Genomic DNA, 27730 nt, shown 5'->3' with positions numbered 1-27730 from the left:
GGAATATAAAAGCTAAGACTGTGACAAAGGCCCTTATAAATTTTTTTACTTATTTTGGATTACCTAAGGAGATACAAACTGATCAAGGCAGTAATTTTATGTCTGGATTGTTTCAACAGATAGTTTATAAATTGGGAGCTAAGCAAATCACTTCGTCTGCATACCATCCAGAATCGCAGGGTGCCTTGGAGAGGTTTCATTCTACCCTCAAGAATATGATTAGGACATTTTGTGTGGAAAATGAAAGTGACTGGAATGAGGGTATAAACTTACTTTTATTTGCAGTAAGGGAATTGGTACAGGAATCTTTAGGTTTTAGTCCATTTGAACTTGTGTTTGGGCATAGAGTTAGAGGACCTTTAGCTTTGTTGAAAGAACAGTGGATTAATAAGGAAGTGCATACTAATTTGTTGGACTATGTGTTGAAATTTAAGGACAGGTTACATAAAACTTGTAGCTTAGCTAAGGAAAATTTAAAGTTGGCTCAGGAGAAAATGAAGACTTGGTATGATAAAGACGCTAGGATGAGGATGTTTAAGCCTGGAGATAAGGTGTTCTTTTCCCAGTGCAGACAAATCCTTTACAAGCTAGATTTCATGGTCCTTATGAAATTGTGTCTAAAATTAATGATGTGGATTACGTGGTAAAAACTCCAGATCGTAGAAGGTCAACACAACTTTGCCATATAAATATGTTGAAACCATATTTTGAGAAACAATCTGATACTGTGACTGTTGTGGTTAGTGAGAATGAGTTTGATTTAACTAGGAACATGATAGATGATTCATCTGACTTTCATTCTAAATCCAACATTGTTTCTGTTAGGTTACCAAATTCAACCATTCTGGAAAATATTGATGAAAAATTAGCACATTTACAGTTAGATCAGAGACAACAGATGAAGGAGTTTGATGTTACAAGAGTACAATATTGTGATAACTCATATTAAAGGTAAAGATAATGTGATTGCTGATTGTCTATCTCGATGTTGAATGTACACTGTAATTTTTTTTTATGGAGTGGTTTTTTTTTCCAATTGTAACACTCCTACTGTATTGTGACTTATAAGCTGTTATATGATGGTGTTGTGTATTGTATATGTTATAAAATTTATACCTTTGTTTTTCTTGTAAGCAATTGTTAAAAATTTTTGTTCTTGTCAGTCCAAAAATGTTTTTTTTGGAGGGAGGTGTTACGTACTCGTGACACATGACAGTGGAGCCCTTGTCATGTGACTGGGGTTGAAGCTGTACTGGACTTGAGGTGATGATCTTGTGATGGTGGAATGACGTCATTTTCCCGCCAGTAGAGATCATGTGATGGGTTTTTTACAGGTTATAAAAGGTAGACCCCACCCTGTGAGGAGGGGCAGTTCGTGGCTGGATTTGCCAAGTTGACTTCATGCCACTGCGTGTTTGAAGTGATGACGCAGTTTAGTTGAAGGATGAAGTTTTTATTTAATGCCTAAAGTTTAAAAGGTTAATGCCAACAGGTTCTTTATGATTCTGTTAGTTTGAGAATTAAAGGAGAGTGAAGATTCAAGGTTGGAAGTTAAAGATCGAGGAGAATCGCTTTCTACGGTGAAACGGGGGCGACCTTTGTTTGATCCTTATTTGGAAGGATTTCGTTGACTATCTTCGTGTTAATCCCTAGGTTTACCTAGAAAGGATTGAAGGTAGTGGAGAAGGAAAGGTCAGTGCCTTTAAGCCGTTCTGTTTCGTAAATTCTTCATGGGAAGTTCGATGTCGGGGATGGAAGCAAGCGACGTGAAAGAGAACCTAAATCGTCCTGTAAAGTCTCTCCTTTTAAATGGACTGTGAGCATATCGAACTTTTGGCAATACCACTTTAAAGAACTGTTTTGGAATATCACTTTACGAACTGTTTGAACAGCCGCTCAGCAGCTGTTTCCGGTTACGGTAGTGTTTGTTTACTTTTGGGGGGTTTGTTTTCTGTGTTTAATAAACGTGTTGTTTTATTATAAGAAACCCTTGCCGAACTCATATATTTATTGTTGCCTGAATACGTAACAGTAGTAATCTGTATATACTTTGATACTAAGTTTACTTAGAACTTTTGAAGTGAAGTCACAGATTGACTGAGTGAAGGCTTTGGGCAAGGTATTGGCCTTGGTTGATGATGGTGTGTGTTGTAGAAGGCACTGGAGAGACCACTTGGAGGATTGTGTTCAGTTTTCATTGCTACAGGAGAAATGTTTTTAAACTGGAGTGAGTGCAGAAGATTTTGCTAGGACTTGAGGCACTGAGTTAGTGGAAGAGATTGGACAGGCTAGGATCTTTTTACTTTACTGTATAGGAAAGCAAGAAGTAACCTTTAAAGGCATATAAAGTCATGTGGGACATGGATAAAACTGGATACATCAGTCATATTGCACAATTCAGGAAGAACTCAAGGGCGCATGTTTAAAGTGAAAAGGCAAGAATTCAACAGAAATTTGATTTTACACATGGAGAATGGGATTTCTGAAGAGTGAGCTGACACAGGAAATGTTTGAACTGATACAATAACAATTTTTTAAAAAGCTGGACAGGTTCATGGATAGGAAAGATTTCAATAGATATGGGCCAAACTCTGACAAATGGGACCAGCTAATATCTTATTTAGCGAGCGATACACCACAGTAACAAGCCCTTTTGGCCAACAGCCCCACACTGCCCAACTACACCCAGATGTGCGACAGGTTGCTGATCCGGTGGTGGCCGTTGTCCGGTGGTGACAGTCTCTTGCAGCTGGTGGTCCTTCCGGGGGTTCCACTCCATGATGCTGTGGTCAGTGCACGGGCTGGTGGGGGCTGGCCATTTCGGTGCTGCAAAGACTTTGGGCAGGCTGCATGAACACTCTGCTGGCCTAGGTACAGGCAGGACATGGAGCTGTTTGTGCACCGCTGCAATGCTTGCACATTCCAGAAAGGGCTGGGCTGCCAGTCTATGGTGCCAACGCAGCAGTACATGGGGGGGGGGGGGGCCCAGTATGCCCCGCCTAGAAGGAGGGACTATCCCACAGGTTTGGAAGTCACAGGAAGGGTCTGGGAGAGGTGCTTGACTGCATCTCTGATGTGGTATATCGGGTGCAGTTTCCTGAGTGGAAGAAGGCACCATGCTCAACTGGCACCATATCAGCCCTTGGCCAGCACTAACCCAGTGAGGCTGAAGGAAAGAAGTGACACTTCAAGTGCCCTGTCTCTTGCCTCACACAAACAGGTGGCAGCGTCCATGCCAACTGGAACATTTCGACCCTTGCTATTGCCTCTGGAGTTACTGGGACACTGACCCCTCGGGTAGGAGCAGTGTGACGTTCTGGGTGGGGTGTGGTCTACAGCCCACCCCTGCATTTCTGATTACCAGAACTGTTTACCGTACTTGTGTTAAAATGGGGTTATGGTAGAAAGTTTCAGTTTGTTTATTGGTGCATTTTAGCTTGGGTTATACAGCTTGTGTATTTGTGGGTCACCTGGACCGTAACTGGGGTGTGTGATGGTCACCTACCCCGTCGGTGTGAGACTGGCTGGGTTCACTCTCTGGGTCATGGTGCCTGATCTGTTTTGTGTTTATCACAATAAAATGGTTGTTGAGTTAAAGAGCTTCCTCGTCTGTCATTATGGACCAAATGCCCGCCACAATATATTAAAAAATATAATAAGCGTGACATGTGAATTGACATTTTGGTCAGGGCAGACCAGTTTGGCTGAAGGCCCCATTTCCATGTTGTACAAGTCTATGGCTCAATGGTTTAAGATAGCAGAGAACTGAATGTTAAACGAACATTTCCATCCTCTGTATTACCTCTTCAAATGATATATCTTCTTCAGCAAGATGGCATTGTTACCAATGGTGACATCTTACAAAATTACTGAAAACTCTTCTTCTTTAAATATACTTCTGCATCTTCTTCAGAAGTGTGATCTTTCACAGCCTGTAATTTCTCGTTTAAGAGTGTATTTCTTGGTGACTGAATAATCTGGCACTTCTGTGATCTCCTGGGGGATTCACTGTGGGGTGCTGCTACAGATATTGCTAGCGGCGTATGCTGCATTGATTCCTAATGGTGGCCATGAACCCATGGTCGGCTTCATTACTCTGTGTTGAGCAATGTTAAAATCATCAAGGACGAGAGCGGAAAACAAATGGGTGTTCAGCGTTTAACCATTCTCCATCACACCGTTCTCCCTCACATCTGTCTGCGTCTGACCAGTCTCCATCACACCACTGCCAGCAGAAGCCTTGGGTCCTACAGTGCAAGGGTCAATCATCTCGGTGGGTTGTGACTGTGGATTCTGCAGTTCGATGTTTAACATCCTCAGAGCAGAATGCACATTGCTATTTGTGCAATCTGATCGAAGCGCTTTGGTGTGAAACCACCGAAACAGCACTGAACTGACTGACTCGGTGCCTGTGGTCACAGCCATGGCTGCTGGACCAGCCTCACTCATCTCGGGGACTCTGTGATTTGATATTTAATGTTCTCTGTGTTATTAATTTGCTTTTTGTTGTTCACACAATCTGTTCTTTTTTCCTCATGTTGAGTGTTTGATGGTCTTGTTGTGAGGGAATTTTCTTTAAATAGGTCCTATGGGGTTTCTTTGTTTCATGGCCGCCTGCAAGAAGATGAATCTTCAGGTTGTATAGTGTATACATACTTCGACAATAAATGTATTTTCAACTACATAATTGAGCCAAATTCTGCGAATGAAATTGTTATCTTGCCTGCAGGAATTATTGCCTTTGGATGGTTGACAGCGTATTCCACCTAAAAACATGCCATTGTTTAGGAAAGACCGTTCTATGCTCTCAATATGCTATGAATGATTCTGAAAGCTGCATGTGAATCTTCGGCTGTCTAAGAAGCCTCTCTACATCTTTATCCTGCCAAGTTGCTCAAGCCTTCTGTGTGTTAGTATTTAAACCCAATATTTCTCACCTTGTCGCAGACCAACATAACATTTTTTAAGAGCCACTCTTCTGTCCGCACTCTTGCTCACTACGCCAGTCCCAGGCAAATTCAATGTCTGAGGAAGTCTGTTCTTTCTCGTTGCCATGGAGTCTTTTCTCAAGGTCCTGAAATCCCTGCAAAGAGATGCACTTCTTTGGAGAGGCAACAATGATTCCTTTTTGACAACTTTTCCCAGCATGCCAATCTACACTGTAAACTAAGATGACTGTTTTTCACTATTTGTTATGGGCTGGAGGCAACAGAGAGTTCTGACTACATTAATTAATTAAGGCCACCAGAAGTTTAAAAGAAGAATAGGAACTTTAGTTTCAGAACATGTGGTTCCTGCAACATATACAGTACTCTGCAAATCGCTTAGGCACATCTGTAGTGAGGATGCCTAAGACACTTGCACAGTACTGTAGAAATTTTATGTATTGCACTGCACTGCTGCCGCTACGTCAAAAAAATAAGATTCCTGACATGTGTGAGTGATAATAAACCTGATTCTGAGATGGGTCTCTATTGTGGACTGAGAGTGGGAAGGGGACAGGGAGAGGGGGATCATGGTTGGGTAAAGGGGAAGGGAGAGAGGAGGGAGCGAGAAGCACCAGAGAGACATTCTGTAATGATCAATACACCCATTGCTTAGATTCAACTGACATTGGGGGAGGCGGAGCGAAGTTAAGATGGCGTTAAACAGCGACTCCTTTATTTGCATCTTTGGAAACAGCTCTATTTCCATCTTTAATAACTCTACTGTTCCCTTTCAGGGTTCTTTTGAAGACCCTGACCTGGAGTTAGATACTGACTTTGGCTTTTTGTGGGAATGGGACCCATTCTGGGGATTTCAGGACTGTTCGCTGTTTGGCACGCCAAGGGTCCGTCCTGAGAAACCAGCTCAGATTTGGAAGCTTAAGATCTTGGAGCTGTGTAGATGGATGGATCGAGGGTTAGTGTCAAGCCAGGAGACACACGTGTCAACAGGGGAGTCAGAAAATCTACTGCTGTGGGCCTGAAGACCTGGGATCTTTGCGATCTTCAGGCGCAGAGCTCAAACATCATAAACCAACAAGTTGTTTGTTATGTCTTCCCGCTCGCTGGGAGAGAGAGAGAGTCTGTGGTATGTCAAATGCCAGGTCAAACGCAAAGTCTTTGGGGTAACTGCAAGTCTGTGTCTTTGCTATTGCTTTGCTCACGCTTGAGTGCTCAGTAGCGGGTGCCGATGCTTGTTTTTTTCCCAGTGGGGGAGAGGGGGGATTGTTGCTTGCTGCTGCTTATGCGTGGAAGGGAGGGGAGCTGGGGGGTGGACTTTGGGGTTCTTACATTTAACTGTTGTTCATTCTTTGGGACACTTCTCTATTTTTGTGGATGTTTGCAAAGGAAAAGCATTTCAGGATGCATATTCTATACATTGCTCTGAACTTAAATTGGACCTTTGACCTTGCCTGGCGTCTCAGGGCTGGGTCTGTCTGCATCTCCACTACCCTACAACCATGGTCCTCCTTCTCTGCCACCCATCCCACATCCCTCATGCGGCGCTCCACCCTCACCATTCCCAACATCCTTTGCTCCCACCAGATTTATAAACTCGCTCTCTACTCTACATTGACAGATACAGTATTGTGTAAAAGATTTAGGCACTCTAATTATATATGTGACAAAGGCTTTTGCACAATACTAAGTGGTCAGATCCCACTTGGAGTACAGTGTTCAGTCTGGTCGTCTCACTACAGGAAGGATGTGAAGACTATAGAGAAACTGCAGAGGAGATTTACAAGAATGTTGCCTGGATCAGATGATGTACCTTATGAGAATAAATTGAGTGTACTTGGCCTTTTCTCCTTGGAGCGATGGAGGATGAGAGGTGACCTGATAGAGATGTATATGATAATGAGAGGCATTGATCATGTGGATAGTCAGAGGCTTTTTCCCAGGCCTGAAATGGCTAGCATGAGAGGGCACAGTTTTAATGTGCTTGGAAGAAGGTACAGAGGAGATGTCAGGGGTAAGTTTTTTATGCAGAGAGTAGTGAGTGCGTGGAATAGGCTGGCAGCAATGGTGGTGGAGACAGATATGATAGGGTCTTTTAAGAGGCTCCTGGATAGCTACATGGAGTTCAGAAAAATAGATTATGGGTAACCCCAGGTAATTTCTAAAGTAAGGACATGTTCGGCACAGCATTGTGGGCTGAAGGACCTGTATTTTGCTGTAGGTTTTCTATGTTTCTATATTTCTGTGATCACGTGGATAGCCAGAGGCTTTTTCCCAGGGCTGAAATGGCTAATACAAGGGTCATAGTTTTAAAGTGCTTGGAAGTAGGTACAAGGGGGATGTCAGGGGTAATTTTTTCACACAGAGAGTGGTGGGTGAATGGAATGCACTGCCAACGAAGGTGGTACAGGTGGATACAATAGGGTCCTTTAAAAGACTCTTAGGTAGGTACACGGAGATTAGGAAAATAGAAGGCTATGTGGTAGGGAAATTCTAGGCAGTTTGTAGGGTACATGGTTGGCACAACATTGTGGGTCAAAGGCCACATAACGTGCTGTAAATTTCTATCTATTTACTGTATACTGGTCTTGTTATTTTTTATGCATGAATGTCTTAACAAAACAGAACTGATGAAATTGGATTTGAGATAGACTGGTGGCATTGTGGAGGCACGATAGTGTAGGGGTTAGCACTATGTTTTAGTACCAGCTATAAGACTGGAATTTGATTCCTCCCACTGTCTCTGAGGAGTCTGTAGATTCTGCCCATGACCGCATGAATTTCCGCTGGGTGCACTGGTTTCCTCCTGAGACTTACAGTCAGGGTTAGTGAGTTACGAGCATGTTGTGCTGGGGCTGGAGCGTGATGACACTTGTGGGCTGCCCAGCACAATCCTTGTTGATTTACTTTGATGCAAATGACACATTTCACTTACATTTTGATGTGCATGTGACAAATAATCTTTTAATCTTTAAAGTTCTCCAAGTCAATGGCACTGATGTTAAAGGGAAAGTTAAAATCAGTTCAATGAGATATACATAGTCTGCTTAATACTCTGCATCAATGTTAGCTGGTTTGCCCCTAATCTTCTTGTGCAGTTGGATTATAAATCTTCCATCATGGTAAATGATAGTAAAACATAGTAAAACTCACCTATTGTCTGTTCTGAGCACTATGTTGATTTCATAGATGTGCAAATCAAAGACAGCTACAATACTGTAACACAGACTAGCTCGTCTCTAGTCCCTTTAAGCACAGTGTGGGAGATGGGTGAAATCTGTTATTCACCAAACTCATTACAGTAACAATCACCTTGCCCAGGTACATGTCATATGTTTCAATCTGTTGACATATTTTGCCAAGTTCCTTCCCTCCTTCCTCTCCATATTGTTTCCTCAATCTGCAAGGTATGGCAAGGATATTATGGAATAATCTCAGTTTGACTGAATGACTCCACCCCATCCAACAGTCAAGAAATTCAGCTTCATTCAGTATAGAGTCTCTAACACTCAATGTATTCACTTCTTCCTACAGAGAACACCTTGACTACAGTATGGACAGTTGGGAAGATACCCTGCAGTAAATGGTCAAGGGTAGTTCAACAGTATTTCATAAAGCTGCCCAGCAAGAAAGTTAAAAAGAGAAGGCAACCGCACAACTACCTGCAGATTCCTGTGTTGACTTCAGAACACATTTCTATGCATCTCCAACTCTGAGATAAAACACCGAGACGCGATTTCTATGGCTCATCCATTTGTTCTGGACCATTCGGACAACAGAAACTTATACGTCAGGCTGTTCGTCAAATACAACTTGGTATTCAATAACACCACCTCATCCAAACTCATCCACAAGCTTGAAGACCTGGACCACTATACCTCCCTCTAAAACTGCGTGGTTGACTTCCTGATTACCAGACCAGACCTCAGACTGTAGGGATAGGTAACATCATCTCCCCCTCCTCACTCATCATCACAGGCTGCATGCAAAGCTCCATTCTCTATATACATGTGACTGTGTGGCTAAACACAACTTCAATGCCTAGTCTATACTCAATGGCCTCTTCATATTGACTAATGCAATATCTAATTTGCCGATCATGTGGCAGCAACTCAATGCATAAAAGCATGCAGACAATGGTAGCGGTTCAGTTGTTGTTTAAACCAAACATCAGATTGCAGATGAAATGAGAGCTAAGTGACTTTGACCATGGAATGATTATTGGTGCCTGACTGGGTGGTTAGAGTATCTCAGAATTTGCTTTCATGTACAACAGTCTCTAGTGTTTACAGAGAATAGCGTGAAAAACAGAAAAAAAATCCAATGAGCAGCAGTTCCGTGGGCGAAAATGCCTTGTTAATGAGAGAGGTCAGAGGAGAATGGCCAGACTGGTTCAAGCTGACAGGAAGGTGACAGTAACTGAGATGAGCACAGATTACGACAGTGGTGTGCAGAAGAAAGCACGATTTGTCAATCCTCAATGTGGATGGGCTACAGCAGCAGAACACCATATTGGGTTCCACTGCGTGCAGAAGAAATGTTCCATATTTTTCATGGTCTCAGAATTAGATTCAGATTTATTATGACTGACATATGATGTAAACTTTGTTGCTTTGAAGGAATACAGTGAAAAAACATAAAACTATTATGAACTACAAAAATAAATAGTGCAGACAAAGGAATAATGCAATAGTGTTCATGTGTTTGTGGACTGTACAGAAATCTGATGGCGCAGTGGAAGAAGCTGTCCCTGTAGTGTTGAGTATGGGTCTTCAGGCTCCTGTCCTTTGCCCTTGGTGGTAGTTAATAGGTATCAATAGGTATATTTAATGTCAGAGAAATGTATATAATATACATTCTGAAATTCTTTTTCTTCACAAATATCCACAAAAACAGAGCAATGCCCCAAAGAATGAATGACTGTTAAATGTTAGAACCCCAAAGCTCCAGCTCCCCTCCCATACATAAGCAACAGCAAGGCAAACCCCCCCCCCCACCCCCACCAGCAAAAAAGCTCCAGCACCCTCCACCGGGCACTCTAGCATGCAGCAAAGCATCAATAAAGACATAGACTTGCAGTATCCCAAAGACCACTCGTACACCTGGTAGTTCAACATGCCACAGACTCTCTCTCTCCCTAATAAGGGAAAAGGAGGTGTCCCCATTTCACAGTGACGGTGAGACATAACAAACAACTCGCTAATTTATGATTTAACAAATGCTCCCGATGTTCTGTGTTCTCCCACGATGCCTCCGTCAGGGGCACTGGCCTTGGATCAGCCCATTTCCAGAGCCACGAAAATCCAGCACTCTGTTCACCTTCCAGGCCACGTCCTTGGCATATCAAAAAGTGGCCGGTTGTGAGGCACTGAGAGCGGATCCCATTCCCGCAAAGAACCAAAGTCAGCGTGTAACATAGTGGTGGTCATGATAGGAGTGCACACTCTGGATGGTGTGGGTCTTTAGTGATGGAAGTCACTATCTCTTGAAGATGTCCTCTCTAATGGTGGGGAAGGTTGTGCCCATGATTGAGCTGACTCAGCTTAAGGTTCAATGTAAGTTTGTTAACAGAGTACATATATGTCACCATGAGATTCATTTTCTGGTGGGCATACTCAGCACAAACATATTAGACTAATAACCATTACAGAATTAATGAAAGACCGCACCTACTTGAGTGTTGAACCAGTGTGCAAAAGACAACAAACTGTGAATATACAAAAAGAAAGAAATAATAATAAATAAATAAGCAATAAGAATCAAGAACATGAGACGAAGAGTCCTTGAAAGTGTGTCCATTGGTTGTGGAAACATTTCAGTGATGGAGCAAGTGAAGTTGATGAAGGTTCTCCCCTTTGGTTCAAGAGCTTGATGGTTGGAGTAATAACTACTCTTGGACCTGGTGATGCGAGTCCTAAGGCTCCTGTCCCCTCTTCCTGATGGCAAAAGCAAGAAGGGAGCATGTCCTGGGGTGGGGTGAGTTCCTGATGACTGATGCTGCTTTCTTGCGGCAACACATCAAGCAGAAGTGCTCAATGGTGGGGAGGGCTTTACCCATTATATACTGGGCCATATCCACTTGCACTTTCTGGTCAAGGGCATTAGTGTTTCAGTTTATGATGCAGCCAGTCAATACACTCTCCACCACACATTCATAGAAGTTTGTCAGATTTTTAGATGTCATGCCAAATCTCCGCAAACTCTTAATGAAATAGAGCCATGCATCCTTTATAAATTTATAACCTTCTGCAGCCTCTAGCAATCATATGGATTGGATGCTCCATGTTCAGTCGTTAAGTTCATTCCGACTCTGTGGACCGCATGGCAAGATACGAAGTAGATAGCCAGGCCTTTCTTCCGCGCAGACACTGCTGCTGCCCAGGTTGGGACCCGGCTGGGTTTTAAACTCACCACCATCTGTCTTGAAATCCTGTGCTGATGCCACTACACCAGCAGCCAGCCCATACCAGGCAGTTAGAATGCTTTTCTGAACCTGAATTTTCATTGGTAGAGGATAGTGGTGTATGAAAGGGGCAGATTGGTAGAGGAGCTTTGTTCTGCAACCTTCCTGTTCCACTTACCTGTGAACAATCTGGTTGTTTGATGCACACAACAGCTGATAGCAAGTTTTTTCAAATAACCACCAAATCACTTACTGATTGCAATGTAAATATTTTAGCCATTTCTAATTCAATTTTGTTCCACTTAGTGCAAGCCACGTGTTTAGGATATTATTGACAAAATATATCTTTGTTAAAATGCATCAGTTATAAAATTAGAACGTTCAACCTCTTCAGTCTGTCAAAAGAGTCCCATATGTCCTCTCATACCCCACAGCGTTACATGAAAGAGGTGAAAGGGAGTTAACTTCTGTCTATACAGCAACGAGCGAACAAACTGCCCTAGCTTTGACAAAGGTTTGACACAAAGCCGTTGGCATTCCTCAGCGTTATTGACTGGAGGTTTCAGGACACCCAAAAGTCTTGAAACATACAAGGTGCATTTCCTCCTGTGACTTCCTAGGTGCATTTCTCTGCTTTACTGTGCATTCACACTTCAAATTTCATGCAAATTTATTATCAAAGTATATACATGTCACTATATTCTACCCTGATATTCATTTTCTTGTGGGAATTCACAGCAGAACAAAGTAAGTGTCAACGTTTCAGTGTCAGTGGTCAAAGAACACTGAGGCTGTCTACAAGAAGGGTCAGAGTCGTCTCTATTTCCTGAGGAGATTGAGGTCCTTTAACACCTGCCGGACGATGCTGAGGATGTTCTACAAGTCTGTGGTGGCCAGTGCTATCATGTTTGTTGTTGTGTGCTGGGGCAGCAGGCTGAGGGTAGCAGACACCAACAGAATCAACAAACTCATTCGCAAGGCCAGTGATGTTGTGGGGGTAGAACTGGACTCTCTGACGGTGGTGTCTGAAAAGAGGATGCTGTCCAAGTTGCATGCCATCTTGGACAATGACTCCCATCCACTCCATAATGTACTGGTTAGGCACAGGAGTACATTCAACCAGAGACTCATTCCACCGAGATATAACACTGAGTGTCATAGGAAGTCATTCCTGCCTGTGGCCATCAAACTTTACAATTCCTCCCTCGGAGTGTCAGACACCATGTGCCAATAGGTTGGTCCTGAACTTATTTCCACTTGGCATGATTAACTTATTATTTAATCATTTATGGTTTTATATTGCTATATTTCTTTACTATTCTTGGTTGACGCAGCTGTAACGAAACCCAATTTCCCTCAGGATCAGTAAAGTATGTCTGTCTGTCTGTTTCAAAGTAAAGTAAATGTTATTATCAGAGTATATACATGTCACCATACACAACCCCGAGATGCATTTTCCTGTGGGCATACTCGACAAATCTATAGAATAGTAGCCATAACAACATCAGTGAAAGGTCATCCAGAGTGCTGAATACAGCAAACTGCGCAAATGCAAATATAAATAAATAGCAATAAATAATGAGCTAATGAGATAAAGAGTCTTTAATTTAAGCTCATTGGAAGTGAGAACATCTGAATGGATGGGCAAGTGAGTGCAGTTATTGTTGGACCCCTTTGGTCCAACCGCCTGATAGCTGAGAGGTAGTAACTGTCGTTGAACCTGCTGGTAAGAATCCTAAGGCATCTGTACCTTCTGTCGGATGGTAGCACTGAGAAAAGAGCCTGTCCTGGGTGGTGGGAATCTCTGATGATGGACACTGGTTTTCTATCACAGTATTTCATGTAGATATGCTCAATGGTTAGGAGAGCATTACCCATGGTGGACCGGGCCAAATTCACTTCCTTTTGTAGGATTCTCCATTCAAGGACATTACTGTTTCCATACCAGGCTGTGATGCAGCCAATAAATACACTCTCCACTACACATCTATAGAAAATTGTCAGTTTTATATATCATACCAAATCTCTGCAAACTCCTAAGAAAGTAAAGGCACAACCGTGCTTTCTTTGCAATTGAACTTACATGTTGGGTCCAGGACAGATCTTCTAAAATAGTAACACCCAGCGATTGTTTAATCCTCTTCACCGCTAATCCTTTGTTCATGGACCTCTGGTTTACCTCTCCTGAAGTCCACAATCAGTTCCTTGGTCTTGCTGACACTGAGTGAGAGTTTGTTGGTATGACACCACTCAGCCAAGTTTTCAATATTTCTCCTATCTGCTGATTCATCACCAATTTTGACAGCCCACAACAATGATGTCATCATCAAATGATGTCATGATCAATTCATAAGTGTGTCACGCTGTGGGCGGGTGCTGGGGGAGGACCCAAATGCAGGACATAAAACACTGTTTTGTGGGGTTAACTAAACAGAGTTTATTACTAGATACAAGGAGAGCTGTGACACAAGGATAGAACTGAGAGAAATCAAGGAGAGCAAAGTGGAAATGGGAATAGATGTAATGGACAAGGACTCAGGGTCTGGGCTAGGACTTGGAGCTCAGGGATCGGAACCAGGATTCGGAGCTCGAGGATCAGAGCCAGGGCTTGAAACACGGACCTCGGAGCCAAGACTCGATACTTGAACACCAGAGCCAGGACTTGATACTGGAACCTTAGAGCCAGGACTTGATATTCAAACACAGGACATAGGACACTGAGCTGGGACTCCTCCTTAGACACAGGACGGAGTCGGAACTCTTCTTATTCACGGGACAGACTCAGACACAGGACATAAAACACTGAGCCGGGAATCCTCCTTAGACACAGGATGGAGCCGGGACTCTTCTTGACGCAGGGTCAGGACCCTTCTAGGGTACAGGGCAGGGACCACTTTTAAACACAGGACACGAATACGGAGACCACACAACGATAGATGGTACTATAACTGGGCACAAGTTTGCTTCAAGCAGCGGTGAGCTCCTGACTCACCCTGGTGGGTTAACCTGCTCTGGCAAGGGGAGGCAGCTTGCTGGCACTTGCTTCAGGAGGAGACTTGGCTTGCTCCGGTAAGAAACTTAGTTGGCTCTGGCTAGATGACTTTGGCTCGCGGTAGCTTTGGTGACTTTGTACACACTTCATAATGCTCTTGCCCCGAACAGCTGAAGCCGGAGATTTAAATTGTCGGTTCAGTTGAGAGTAAATTGCCTTTAATCACCAAGCCCGAGGGACATGGGAAAACAGGGAATTAATGGGGAACAAGGAATTAACAGCCCGTATCGTAACACAAATAAGGTAAATTTAAAGGGAACCCAATTCGGACTATGACAAAGTGTAAATTGAGTAGAGCAAGGAACTAGGCACACAGCCTTGTGGTGCACCTGTGCTGATGGAAGTTGTGAAGAAGATGCTGTTACCAATCAAACTGACTGGGGTCTGCAAGTGAGGAAATCGAGCATCTAATTGCACAAGAAAATACTGAGGCCAAGGTCTTGGAGTTTATTCATTAGTTTTGAAAGGATGATGATATTGAATGCTGAGCTGTAGTTGATAAAGAGCATTATGATGTATACATCTTTGGTGTCCAGATGTCCCAGGATTGTGAAGAGCCAACAAGATGGTCTCTGCTGTGGACCTGTTGCTCCAGTAGAAAACTGGAGTGGATCCAAGTCATATCTCAGGCAGGAGTTGATATGTTTCATCGCCAACCTCTCAAAACACTTCACCATTGTGGATGGGAAGTGTAACTGGGTGATAGTCACTGAGGCAGGTCACCACGTTCTTCTTAGGCACAGGTATAATTGAGGCCTGCTTTAAGCAGATGGGTACCATATACCACCAAGGTGAGAGGTTAAAGATCTTAGTGGCCACACCAGCCAGTTAGTCAGCACAGGTGTTTAGCAGGTGGCCAGGTACCCTATCTGGTCCAGGTGTTTTCCATGCATTCACCCTCCTGAAGGCAACCTGCCTTGCACTTCTTTTAATTGGTAAAAAACACCAATGTCCTTGAATGGAAAATACAACAAAAGATAGTGGTTTCGGCCCAGTACATCACAAGTAAAGCCTTTCCAACCATTGAGCACATCTAAGTGAAATGCTTTCAGCTTCGGGTACTTAGATGAAAGGATCTTTGGGAGATGTGGGGTTTGAGATGATTCATCCATGTTCTGGTGGTCAAGGTGAGCACAGAAGGTATTAAGCTCATCTGAGAGCAAAGCTCTGCTGTCTCCCGTGTCAGCTGATTCAACTTTGTAGGAGGTCATAGCAGTCAAGCCCTGCTGCAGCTGTCGGGCATCCCTCATTGATTCAAGTTTGGCCTGAAATCTCCACTTCACCCAAGAGGTGGCCTTCCAGAGACCATACCCGCACCTCTTGCAGCTTTCTTGGTCTCCAGACGTGAATGTCTCTGATCTGGCCCCCAGCAGATTTCAGATCTCATGGGTCATCCAGGGATTCTGATTGGGGAAGACTCAGAATGATTTACTGATTTGAATATAATAGAATCAATGATAAACTATTCATAAACAGAAACTGACATAAACAGTCAATGCACAAAAGCCAAACCATGCAAATACAAAATATCAAATAATAATAATAATAATTAAATATAAAACTGAGAACATGAGTTGCTGAATCTTTGAAAATGAATTAATAGGCTGTGGAATCAGTATTGAGGAGAGTTGAGTTACTACACTGGTTCAAGAGCCTCACAGTCATAAGGAGAAAGTGAATAGAGCAGGGGCTAAGCACACAGCCTTTTGGTGCACCAGTGCTGATGGAGATGGTGTTGCCAATCCGAACTGACTGGAGTCTGCTATGATAAAATCAAAGATCCAATTGCAAAATGAGGTATTGAGGCCTGCGTCTTGGAGCTTTTTGATTAGTTTTGAAGGGATGATAATGTTGAATGTTAAGCTGTAGTCAATGAAGAAAATCCTGATGTATGCATCTTCACTGTCCAGATGTTTCAGAGCTGACTGAGTGAAGAGCACATGAAACGGCATGTGCTGTTTACCTGTTGTGACAACAGGTAAATTGGAGCAGATCTAAGTTACTCCTCAGGCAGGAGATGATAAGCTTCATGACCAAACTCGCAAAGCTCTTCATCACAGTGGACAATGGTCATTGTGACAGGTTACCATGTTCTTCTAGGGCACTGGTATGATTGAAGCCTCTTTGACGTAAGTGGGTTCCTCAGGCAGACAATGTGAAAAGTAAAATATGACTAAACACTCCAACCAGTTGATAGGACAGGTACAAGAAAATCTGCAGCTAATGGAAATCCAAAGCAACAACACAAAATGCTGGAGGAACAGCCTTTTCCAGTCCTGATGAAGAGTCCTGGCCCGAAATGTCATCTGTTTACTCCTTTCCATGGATGCTGCCTGGCCTGCATTCCTGGCCTGAGTTCCTCCAGCATTTTGTGTTATTGGGTAACATGGATCTTCAGTACTCAAACAGGTACTGGGCCAAATTAGACCACTGTCTTGGCCTTGTGGTTCAGTGAAAAAGGTATTCCTCACCGTTGTTCTAAAGGATATATTATTCTGAGTCTGTGCCCTCTGGTCCTAGACTCTACAACTATAGACTCTTCACATCCATTCTATCTAGATCTTTCAATATTCAATAGAATTCAATAAGATCCCCCCACACTCTTCTAAACTTCAGCACGTGCAGGCCCAGAGACACCAAAATGTTCCCCATACATTACCCCTGTCATTCCTGGAATCTTTCTTGTCAATCTATTCTGGATCCTCTCCAATGCCAGTACATATTTTCTTAGATAAGGGGCCGAAAACTCCTCACAATACTCCAAGTACGGCCTGACCAATGCCATATCAAGACTCAACATTACATCCTTGTATCCTGTAACCCAACTTCTACCTGCAGGCTACTGAACATTAACCATAGCATGAAGCAACATCCAATCATCTAAAACACTTCCATCAGTTAAGTTCCCATCTATGAAAAATTACTCAGAATTCAAGCACAAAGTTCCCACTTGCTATTCAGTGATGATCATATGTTGCAGAGATTTGCTAAAAGATATTTTACATGGATCAGGTAATGTCTAGTCCAATATTATTAAAACTTACTGATCTAATGAAAAGTCATCAACTTGAAACTTCTCTCCACTGATCCTATGTAACATGCTGAGAACTGTCACAAGTTTCTGTCTAATGTCTTTAATGAATTTTAGGTGAGGATACCTGAACAGAAACATTCCATGATAAAACCACTCACATTTACAAAAGTAATCCAAACTCATAATGACTCCTGCATTCAGCAAGGTAATTGGCCTCATCTTTGCTGTTGAATTAGATTGGTGAAGAGGCCATTTTCAGATGTTGGAAATTAAAAATAGAGAAGATGTCCCCTTAGAGAGTCAGAGTGGTCAGCTATGTGTGGAACCGAAGAAGATGGGAGAGATTTTGAATGATTTCTTGTCTTCGGTATTCACTAAGGAGAAGGATATTGAATTGTCTAAGGTGTGGGAAACAAGTAAGGAAGTTATGGAACCTATGACAATTAAAGAGGTGGAGGTACTGGCGCTTTTAAGAAATTTAAAAGTGGATAAATCTCCGGGTCCTGACAGGATATTCCCCAGGACCTTGAGGGAATTTTGTGTAGAAATAGCAGGAGCTCTGACGGAGATCTTTAATATGTCATTAGAAACGGGGATTGTGCCAGAGGATTGGCGTATTGCTCATGTGGTTCCATTCTTTAAAAAGGGTTCTAGAAGGAAGTCTAGCAATTATAGACCTGACAGTTTGACATCAGTGGTGGGTAAATTAATGGAAAGTATTCTTAGAGATAGTATTTATAATTATCTGGATAGACGGGATCTGATTAGAAGTAGCCAGCATGGATTTGTGCGTGGAAGGTCATGTTTGACAAACCTTATTGAATTTTTTGAAGAAGTTACGAGGAATGTTGACGAGGGTAAGGCAGTGGATGTAGTCTATATGGACTTCATCAAAGCCTTTGACAAAGTTCCACATGGAAGGTTAGTTAAGAAGGTTCAGTCGTTAGGTATTAATGCTGGAGTAATAAAATAGATTCAACAGTGGCTAGATGGGAGATGCCAGAGAGTAGTGGTGGATAATTGTTTATCGGGATGGAGGCCGGTGACTAGCGGGGTGCCTCAGGGATCTGCTTTGGGCCCAATGTTGTTTGTAATATACATAAATGATCTGGATGATGGGGTGGTAAATTGGATTAGTAAGTATGCCGATGATACTAAGGTAGGAGGTGTTGTGGATAATGAGGTGGATTTTCAAAGCTTGCAGGGAGATTTATGCTGGTTAGAGGAATGGGCTGAACGTTGGCAGATGGAGTTTAATGCTGAGAAGTGTGAGGTTCTACATTTTGGCAGGAATAATCCAAATAGAACATACAGAGTAAATGGTAGGGCATTGAGGAATGCAGAGGAACAGAGAGATCTAGGAATAACTGTGCATAGTTCCCTGAAAGTGGAGTCTCATGTAGATAGGGTGGTGAAGAGGGCTTTTGGAACGCTGGCCTTTATAAATCAAAGCATTGAGTACAGAAGTTGGGATGTAATGCTAAAGTTGTACAAGGCATTGGTAAGGCCAAATTTGGAATATTGTGTGCAGTTCTGGTCACTGAATTATAGGAAAGATATCAATAAATTAGAGAGAGTGCAGAGACGATTTACTAGGATGTTACCTGGGTTTCAGCAATTAAGTTACAGAGAAAGGTTGAACAAGTTAGGTCTCTATTCATTGGAGCGTAGAAGGTTGAGGGGGGATTTGATCGAGGTATTTAAAATTTTGAGAGGGATAGATAGAGTTGACGTGAACAGGCTGTTTCCATTGAGAGTAGGGGAGATTCAAACTAGAGGACATGATTTGAGAGTTAGGGGGCAGAAGTTTAAGGGAAACATGAGGGGGTATTTCTTTACTCAAAGAGTGATAGCTGTGTGGAATGAGCTTCCTGTAGAAGTAGTAGAGGCCAGTTCAGTTGTGTCATTTAAGGTAAAATTGGATAGGTATATGGACAGGAAAGGAGTGGAGGGTTATGGGCTGAGTGCGGGTAGGTGGGACTAGGTGAGATTAAGGGTTTGGCACGGACTAGGAGGGCCAAGATGGCCTGTTTCCCTGCTGTGATTGTTATATGGTTATATGTCACAGGTGCAGCAGACTAGTGATGTCTTTCCAGCATTTTCTGTTTTTAGTTGCTAACTAATGTGTTTTATTATAAGCAAAACTGAAGAAACAAAATTCACCCTGCAATATCAAGACAGTTAATAATACAAAATACTGCAAATGAAGGGTGAAATTCACAAACAATACTGGCATGGAAGTAAACGGATTAAATTGATAAATGAATGAAATTTATCTCTTCATACATTCAGATTAGTTTATTGCCAAATACACTCAGTACACCTGCACACCTGTTCATTAATGCAAATATCTAATCGGTCAATTGTGCGTCAACAACTCAATGCATAAAAGCATGCAGACATGGTCAAGAGGTTCAGACCAAACATCAGATTAGGGATGAAATGTGATCTAAGTGACTCTGACCATGGAATGATTGTTGGTGTCAGATGGGATGGCTTGAGTATTTCAGAAACTGCTGATCTCCTGGGATTTTCATGCACAACAGTCTCTAAAGTTTACAGAGAATGGTGCGAAAAAAAAATCCAATGAGCGGCATTTCTGTTAACGAGAGAGGTCAGAGAAGAATGGCCAGACTGGTTCAAGCTGATCGGAAGGCAACAGTAACTTAAATAGCTATGTATTTGTGTCCCAGCTGTCCATAGCCAGGGCAGTATGACATTGAGAGCAAGCTGTTGCTCATGTAGCAAGCTCTGCCTCTCCATGCAGCTGATAAATCCAAAGGAACTGCAGAGACTGATACAGTTGGGGACCAGCAGCATTGCAGGAGTTGTCAGTCAGTGTAAGACTGCCTCAGGGACTTCAGTTCCAGATTTTCTCTCAGGATTTACTCCCAAAGCCTTCCCCATGAGTGGGCATAGCTGCAAGGCAGTGGAGGTTTGAGATCAGAGATTTCCTTGTCCTGGAGGAGCTGCCAACTACGGCTGACAAGCTCCATCTGCCCAAAGCGACTGGTTTTAAGGCACCAGTAACCCACCTTTGCCCCTTCTCCTGTCAGTAGTAACGGTTCCACCGGGCTTAGTAGCCAAACCACACACTTAAAGGTCAGGAACTGGACTTGACTGTTAGAAGGTATTTGAGACACATAGCATTGGTAATATTTAATAGGTTATGGGAGTTTATCCCCACTGCCTCTCCCAGCTATACCAAGCCTAAGGAACCATTAGTACAGTATTTATTGGTCCTCTTTAACTGTCCCTTTTACTAAGTGTAGCAGACATTCCAATATCTGCAGTACCTTGTGTCTCCTTTACTAAGTTGTCTACTGGGTTATCTGAAAGGATGTGTCTGGACTTGCATTGCCAAGGTAGGGTGAAAGATTTCCGCCACTAAAGGAGAAGTTCCATATTATACAGGAACAAAACTCCTCCATTCAAAGCATGTGTTTTAAAAATAGTTCTGGCCATAATTTGTAATGACTGAAAAACAGCCAAGTTGTTGAACAAGTTAGCTTCTGTGCGGAAGACGAGGGCGGGGGTGGGATAGAACGACATGATCCTACCCAGGTTCGGCAAACCAAATGTCAAACCTCAGACCTGCCCACTCTGACGCTTCGGAAAGTCGCAGAAAAAATGGGACGTTAGTACTATAAACTCCGCCTTCCAATCATTCTAACAGGAACACACACACACACACACACACACACACACACACACACACACACACACACACACACACACACACACACACACACACACACACACACACACACACACACACACACACACACACACACACACACACACACACACACTCCTTAGCATGTTTTTAATATCAAAGGGTTATTCTACACACTGGCATCTATGAAACCCAACGACCACAGTTCTCACAGATGACTGAATAATTAATTTTAACCTGTCGAGGTATTTTCAAGGACTCTGTGTCACGCAGTCGGGATCCTCGCCACAGTTAACAAAGCGTACGCCCGATAATAAAGAAATTAAAGGCAAAGAGAGCAGATCCACGCTGGGAAGAACACGGAAGGACAGGATGATGCCCCTGCCCTTTCGACCTTCACTAAAATTGCAAGAGCGAAAATCCACATCTGCCCCCACTGGGGGGCCTGACGGCGAGAACATAACAGGGCACCGTTTCCCCCAGCTCCGCTACGACACTCGCTGCCTTACCCTGTCCGTAAAGACGGTCGCCAGTGATGTCAGCTTTGTTCCTTATCCTTAGGCAGCTTCCCCTCTTCCAGCTTCCAGTCTGATTGATTAATGCTTAGAGAGTCTGTGACGTTCGAGTAATGGTCGGCATCGTAACCCGGCACTTTTTTTTTCTTAGTTATGGTTTCCCCCTCCCTCTTACCATCATCCACCCCTCCCTTCAATGTTACAATTACAATTTACAGCGTGGATTGAGAATACCACACACACACACTCTCTCTCTCTCTCTCACACACACTCTCACACACACACACTCATACCCACACATTCTCTCACACACACACACACACACACACACACACACACACACACACACACACATTCTCACACACACACACACACACACACACATTCTCACACACACATACACACACACACTCTCTCTCACACACACTCACACACACACACTCATACCCACACATTCTCTCTCTCACACACACACTCACTCACTCACTCATACACACACACTCATACCCACACATTCTCTCACACACACACACACACACACACACACACACACTCACTCATACACACACACACTCATACCCACGCACACTCACACACACTCACTCATACACACACTCACTCTCACACACACTCTCTCTCACACACACACACACACTCTCACACACAGTCTCAACAGTTTGCACAGTCTGTTCTTTTGTGGCAGTGGTTATTACATGTAAATGAAAGTGTCCCTACAGCATTACAATCTCAAAGGCTGCTGTAATTTAAAGGCTTGTATCACTTCATAGCTAATCCACTACTTTTACACTGTCCTCAGAGGAATGTTGGTTACATAGGAAGATCCCATAAATAACAAACGTTTTGAGAGCAGCAAACCATAACAAGTTGTTTGGCCTAACACTTGGAAAGATTACACAAAATGCTGGAGGAACTCAGCAGGCCATCGAAATGAATAAAAAGTCAATGTTTTGTGCTGAGACCCTTCTTTGGTCTAAGACTTCTATGCTTGACCATCAAAACATGGAGGAACTATCACAAACTCCCACATCCCCCAATGGGTCTATGATTTCAGTCTCTGAGGCTGACATATGAACATCCTTCAGGGGGGTGAACCGACAAAAAGCATCCAGCCCAGACAGGGTGCCTGGCCAAGTCCTAAGGACCTGTGCTGATCTACTGGCTGGAATGTTCGCTGAGACCTGCAAATTCTCACTTCAGCTGTCTGAGGGACCCACCTGCTTCAAGCAGGTTTCAATTGTATCAGTGTCCAAGAAGAGTGTGGTGACCTGTCTCAATGACTATCATCCAGTTGCACTTACATTCAGAGTGATGAAGTATTTTCAGAGGTTGTGATGAACATAAAACTCCTGCTTGAGAAGGGACTTAAATCTGCTCCAATTTGCCTCCTGAAGCAACAGGTCCACAACAGATGCCATCTCAGTGTCTCTTCACTCAATCCTGGAACATCTGGACAGCAAATATGCATACATCAGGATGGTCCTTATTGACTATAGTTCAGCATTCAATACCATCATCCCCTCAAAACTAATCAATAAGTTGTTTGTGGCCTCAATACCCCCTTGTGCAATTGGATCCTGGATTTCCTCACTCGTAGACCCCAGTCAGTTCAGATTGGCAACAACATCTCCTCCACGATCTCCATTAGCACAAGTCCACCACAAGGAGGTAGGATTAGCCCTCAGCTCTACTCCATTTACACTTATGATTGTGTGGCTAAGCACATCTCCAATACCATATTCAATTTTGCTGTTGTGATGACGAATCAGCAAATAGAAGGGAGATGGAAAATCTGGCTGAGTGGTGTCATAACAACAACCTCTCACTCAGTATCAGCAAGACCAAGGAGCTGATTACTGACTTCAGGAGATTGACTTCAAGTTTGCAGAGATTCGGCAAGACACCTAAAAACTCTGACAAACTTCTATAGATGTGTACTGGGAAGTATATTGACTGGCTGCATCATGGCTTGGTATGGAAGCACCAGTGCCCTTGAATAGAAAATCCAACAAAATGTAATGGATATGGTCCAGTCCATCACTGTTAAAGCCCTCCCCACCACTGAGCACATCTCACATGAAATGCTGTTGCAGGAAAGCAGTATTACTCGTTGAAGACCCCCACCACCCAGGACATGCTCTCTTCTCATTACTGCCAACAGGAAGAAGGCACAGGAGCCTCAGGACTCACAACATCAAGTTCAGCCACAATTATTATTGCTCATGAACCAAAGGGGATAACTTCAACCAACTTAGCTTACTCCATCAGTGAAATGTTCCCATAACTGATGGGCTCTTTCTCAAGGACTCTTCATCTTATGTTCTCAATATTTATTGCTTACTTATTTATTATTATTTTCTTCTTGTATTTGCACAGTTTTTTTGTCTTTTGCACTCCGGTTAAATGTCCTAGTTGGTGCAGTCTTTCATTGATTCTGTTATGGTTATTATTCTATGCCCACAAGAAAGTGAATCTCAGATATATACACACAAACTTTGGTAATAATTTTACTTTGAATTTGAAGATGCCAGAATAAAAAGGTGGGGAATGAGGGGAAGAAGAATAGCTAGAAGGTGATAGGTGAAGCTAGGTGGGTGGTAGAGGAAGGAATCTGATAGGAGAAGAGAGTGGACCATGGGAAAAAGGGAAGAAGAGACACCAGGGAGAAATGATAGGCAGGTGAGGAGAAGAGGAAAGAGGCCAAAGTGGGGAATAGCAAAAGATGAAAGGGGCAAGGACATTTTTACTGAAAGGAGAAATCAATTTTCATGCCATCAGATTGGAGACTACTCAGACAGAGTATGAGGTGTTGCTGCTCCACACTGAGAGTGGCCTTATTGTAGTATAAGAGCAGCCATGGACTGACATGATGGAGTGGGAACTGAGATCAGAATTAAAATGTTTGGCCACCAGGAAATTCTACTCTGAGCAGATCTGTGCCCGACAAAGCGATCCCTAAATTATCTCAGGTTTCACCAATTGGGAGCACCGAATACGGTAGATGTCCCCAGCAGATTTGCAGGTGAAGTGCTGCCTCACCTGGAAACACTGTTTGGGGGCCCTGAATGGAGGTAAGTAGGTGTAGCAGAGCCTTCAGGTGCGTGTGCTATGAGGGAGATTAGAGGGGAGGAGTCATGGAGTGAGCGATCCCTGTGGAAAGAGGATGTGTTTAGTGGTAGGATCCTGCTGAAGATGGCTGAAGTTGCAGAAAATGATGTGTTGCATTTGGGGGGGCTGACAAAGTGCTAGGTAGGGACAAGAGGAACTCACTCATCATTAAGGCAGCAGGAAGATGGGTTGAGCACAGATGTTGGGAAATGGAGCAGATGAGGGTGAGGGCAGAATCAATGGTAGAAACTTTGAAATTGATCCCTCTCTCCTGTTCTTTTTCTTCTGTCCCTTGTAAATGTGTTGTTTTTCCCGAGCTTGTATTCAATTACCTTTTGAAATGTTCTATTGATTATGTTCCACCTTGCTTTCGCAAGAACACAACAAATAAAAGCAATAGGCCATTAAGCTTTTGGCCTGGCCCATCACTCAAAAGATCAATAGCTAACCTTTTACCTCAACACCACTATGGAGTAAGCCCATATCCCATGATTGTTTTAAAATATAAAAATGAATGGACTGCAGTCTTGAGTATGTTCAGTAACTGAGCCTTCATGAGTGGACATTTCCAAAGATCCACAACTCCCAAGCTCCAATTTCTTTCTCATTCTTTGTCCCTTTTATTTTAAGTCTGTGATAACCCAGCTATGGCAACAGCTCTGTACATGACTGCAAGAGACTGTAGAGAGTTGTGAATGGGCTCAGTACATCATGGAAACCAAGGACTCTATCTACACTTCTTGCTGCATCAGTAAAGTAGCTAATATAATCAGAGACCCCACACACCCCAGTCTTTCCCTCTTCTCCCCTTTCCCATCAGGCAGAAGATAAAAAGGACTGAAAGCACAGACCACAAGGCTCAAGGACAGCATCTACCCCACTGTGTCTGACTGTAGTAAGACAATTGGGCTCTAAGAAGAATTGTATGATTGACTCATTTAATCATCTTCTACCCTGCTATTATGGCAATCAAATGATTCCCTAGTACGATAAGGTGAACTCTTGATGTTACAACCCACTTCATTATGATCTTGCAGCTTATTGTTTACCTGTACAGCACTTCCTCTGTCACTGTTACACTTTATTCTGCATTCTGTTATTGTATTATCTTGTTCTACCTCAATACACTGTGTAAAGATTTGATCTGTAAGAACAGTAAAGAAGAGAAGTTTTTCACTGTAAAATTCACTTTACATCAGTCATTAATAAATAATTCCAATTGCTGACATCTTTCCTGCATCCATTTTGTCAAGTTTAATAAGAATTTTGTGCAATTCAATGAGATCCCATTCTTCTGAGTGGATGCTTAATCCATTGTATCTTATAGGTTCAGTAGGAACATTTAATGTCAGCGGAATCTATACAATATACATCCTAAAATTCTTGTATCTCTCCACAGACAAAAAACCCTGCAACTCCAGGAAGCAAGGGTGATTGGCTCTTTACAATCACAATCACCGCATATCCTTCACTAGATAAGGATGCAAAACCTTACCAAGGACACAATGTACTTGTAGAATTAAAACCAAGAGAGATAGTGAGAGAGTTTAAAGGGAACTTCAGAGGAAACTTTTTCACTCAGAGGGTCACGAGAGTGTGAGATGAGCTGCCAGGGAAAATGCTAGATGCAAGTTCAATTTTAATGCTTAAGAAAAGTTTGGATGGTAGGGATCTGGAAGACTATGGTCCCAGTGCAGGTCGATGGGAGTAGGCAGCTTAAATGGCTTGCCACAAACTAGTTGGGCTCAAGGGCTCAAATCTGTGGTGTATTTTTCTATGACTTTATGACACTAAATGAGTGAAGAGAACCAGCAACTTTAAATCTTAGCCCAGCATATAGTTGCAAACATAAGAAAAGCCCACCAGTGTCTTTTTCTTTGGGTATTAAGGAGGTTCGGCTTGTTACCAAAACCTTTGACAAAAGTATAGTGACTGATTGCATCAAGAGCTGGTTGAGAATTTTAAAGCACAGAAACACAAGAAGTTGCAGACTTCAAGGACACGTCTCTCCCCACCATTGATAGCACCTACAGGAGGTGCAGCCTACATCCAACGTCAAAGATCCCCACCATCCTAACCATGACTTATAACCATATAACCTTATAACAATTACAGCACGGAAACAGGCCATCTCGGCCTTTCTAGTCCGTGCCGAACGCTTCCTCTCACCTAGTCCCACTGACCCGCACTCAGCCCATAACCCTCCATTCCTTTCCTGTCCATATACCTATCCAATTTTACTTTAAATGACAATACTGAACCTGCCTCTACCACTTCTACTGGAAGCTCATTCCACACAGCTACCACTCTCTGAGTAAAGAAATTCCCCCTGGTGTTACCCTTAAAATTTTGCCCCCTAACTCTCAACTCATATCCTCTTGTTTGAACCTCCCCTACTCTCAATGGAAAAAGCCTATCCACGTCAACTCTATCTATCCCCATGATAATTTTAAATACCTTTATCAAGTCCCCCCTCAAACTTCTACACTCCAAAGAATAAAGACCTAACTTGTTCAACCTTTCCCTGTAACTTAGGTGCTGAAACCCAGTTAACATTCTAATAAATCTTCTCTGTACTCTCTCTATTTTGTTGACATCTTTCCTATAATTCGGTGACCAGAACTGTTCACAATACTCCAAATTTGGCCTTACCAATGCCTTGTACAATTTTAACATTACATCCCAACTCCTATACTCAATGCTCTGATTTATAAAGGCCAACATACCAAAAGCTTTCTTCATCACTCTATCCACATGAGATTCCACCTCCAGGGAACTATGCACCATTATTCCTAGATCACTCTGTTCTACTGTATTCTTCAATGCCCTACCATTTACCACGTATGTCCTATTTGGATTATTCCTACCAAAATGTAGCATCTCACACTTATCAGCATTAAACTCCATCTGCCATCGCTCAGCCCACTCTTCTAACTGGCCTAAATCTCTCTGCAAACTTTGAAAACCTACTTCATTATCCA

At 42.9% G+C, this 27730-nt stretch overlaps 1 protein-coding gene across 2 annotated transcripts in view; it reads right to left on the bottom strand.

Annotated features, from left to right (window-relative positions):
* LOC132398301 (monocarboxylate transporter 2-like) overlaps nucleotides 1-21764 on the bottom strand; it is a 244881-nt gene extending 223117 nt beyond the window's left edge. The window contains exons 1-2 of one of the 2 annotated variants that reach the window (XM_059977513.1): nucleotides 21618-21749; nucleotides 4938-5083 (exon numbers count right to left, since the gene is read on the bottom strand). In XM_059977513.1, the coding sequence (XP_059833496.1) occupies nucleotides 4938-4955 (18 nt within the window). In that variant the 5' untranslated portion in view covers nucleotides 4956-5083; nucleotides 21618-21749. Of the gene's footprint in view, nucleotides 1-4937; nucleotides 5084-21617 lie in introns of both variants that reach the window. The other variant, XM_059977515.1, reaches the window with a different exon arrangement.
* Between the last annotated feature and the right edge of the window lie 5966 nt (nucleotides 21765-27730).

Source organism: Hypanus sabinus, chromosome 8 (genome assembly GCF_030144855.1).
Source record: "Hypanus sabinus isolate sHypSab1 chromosome 8, sHypSab1.hap1, whole genome shotgun sequence".
Classification (NCBI taxonomy): domain Eukaryota; kingdom Metazoa; phylum Chordata; class Chondrichthyes; order Myliobatiformes; family Dasyatidae; genus Hypanus; species Hypanus sabinus.
Note: the sequence above shows the minus strand (reverse complement) of the source record. Positions and strands in the feature narration are given on the sequence as shown.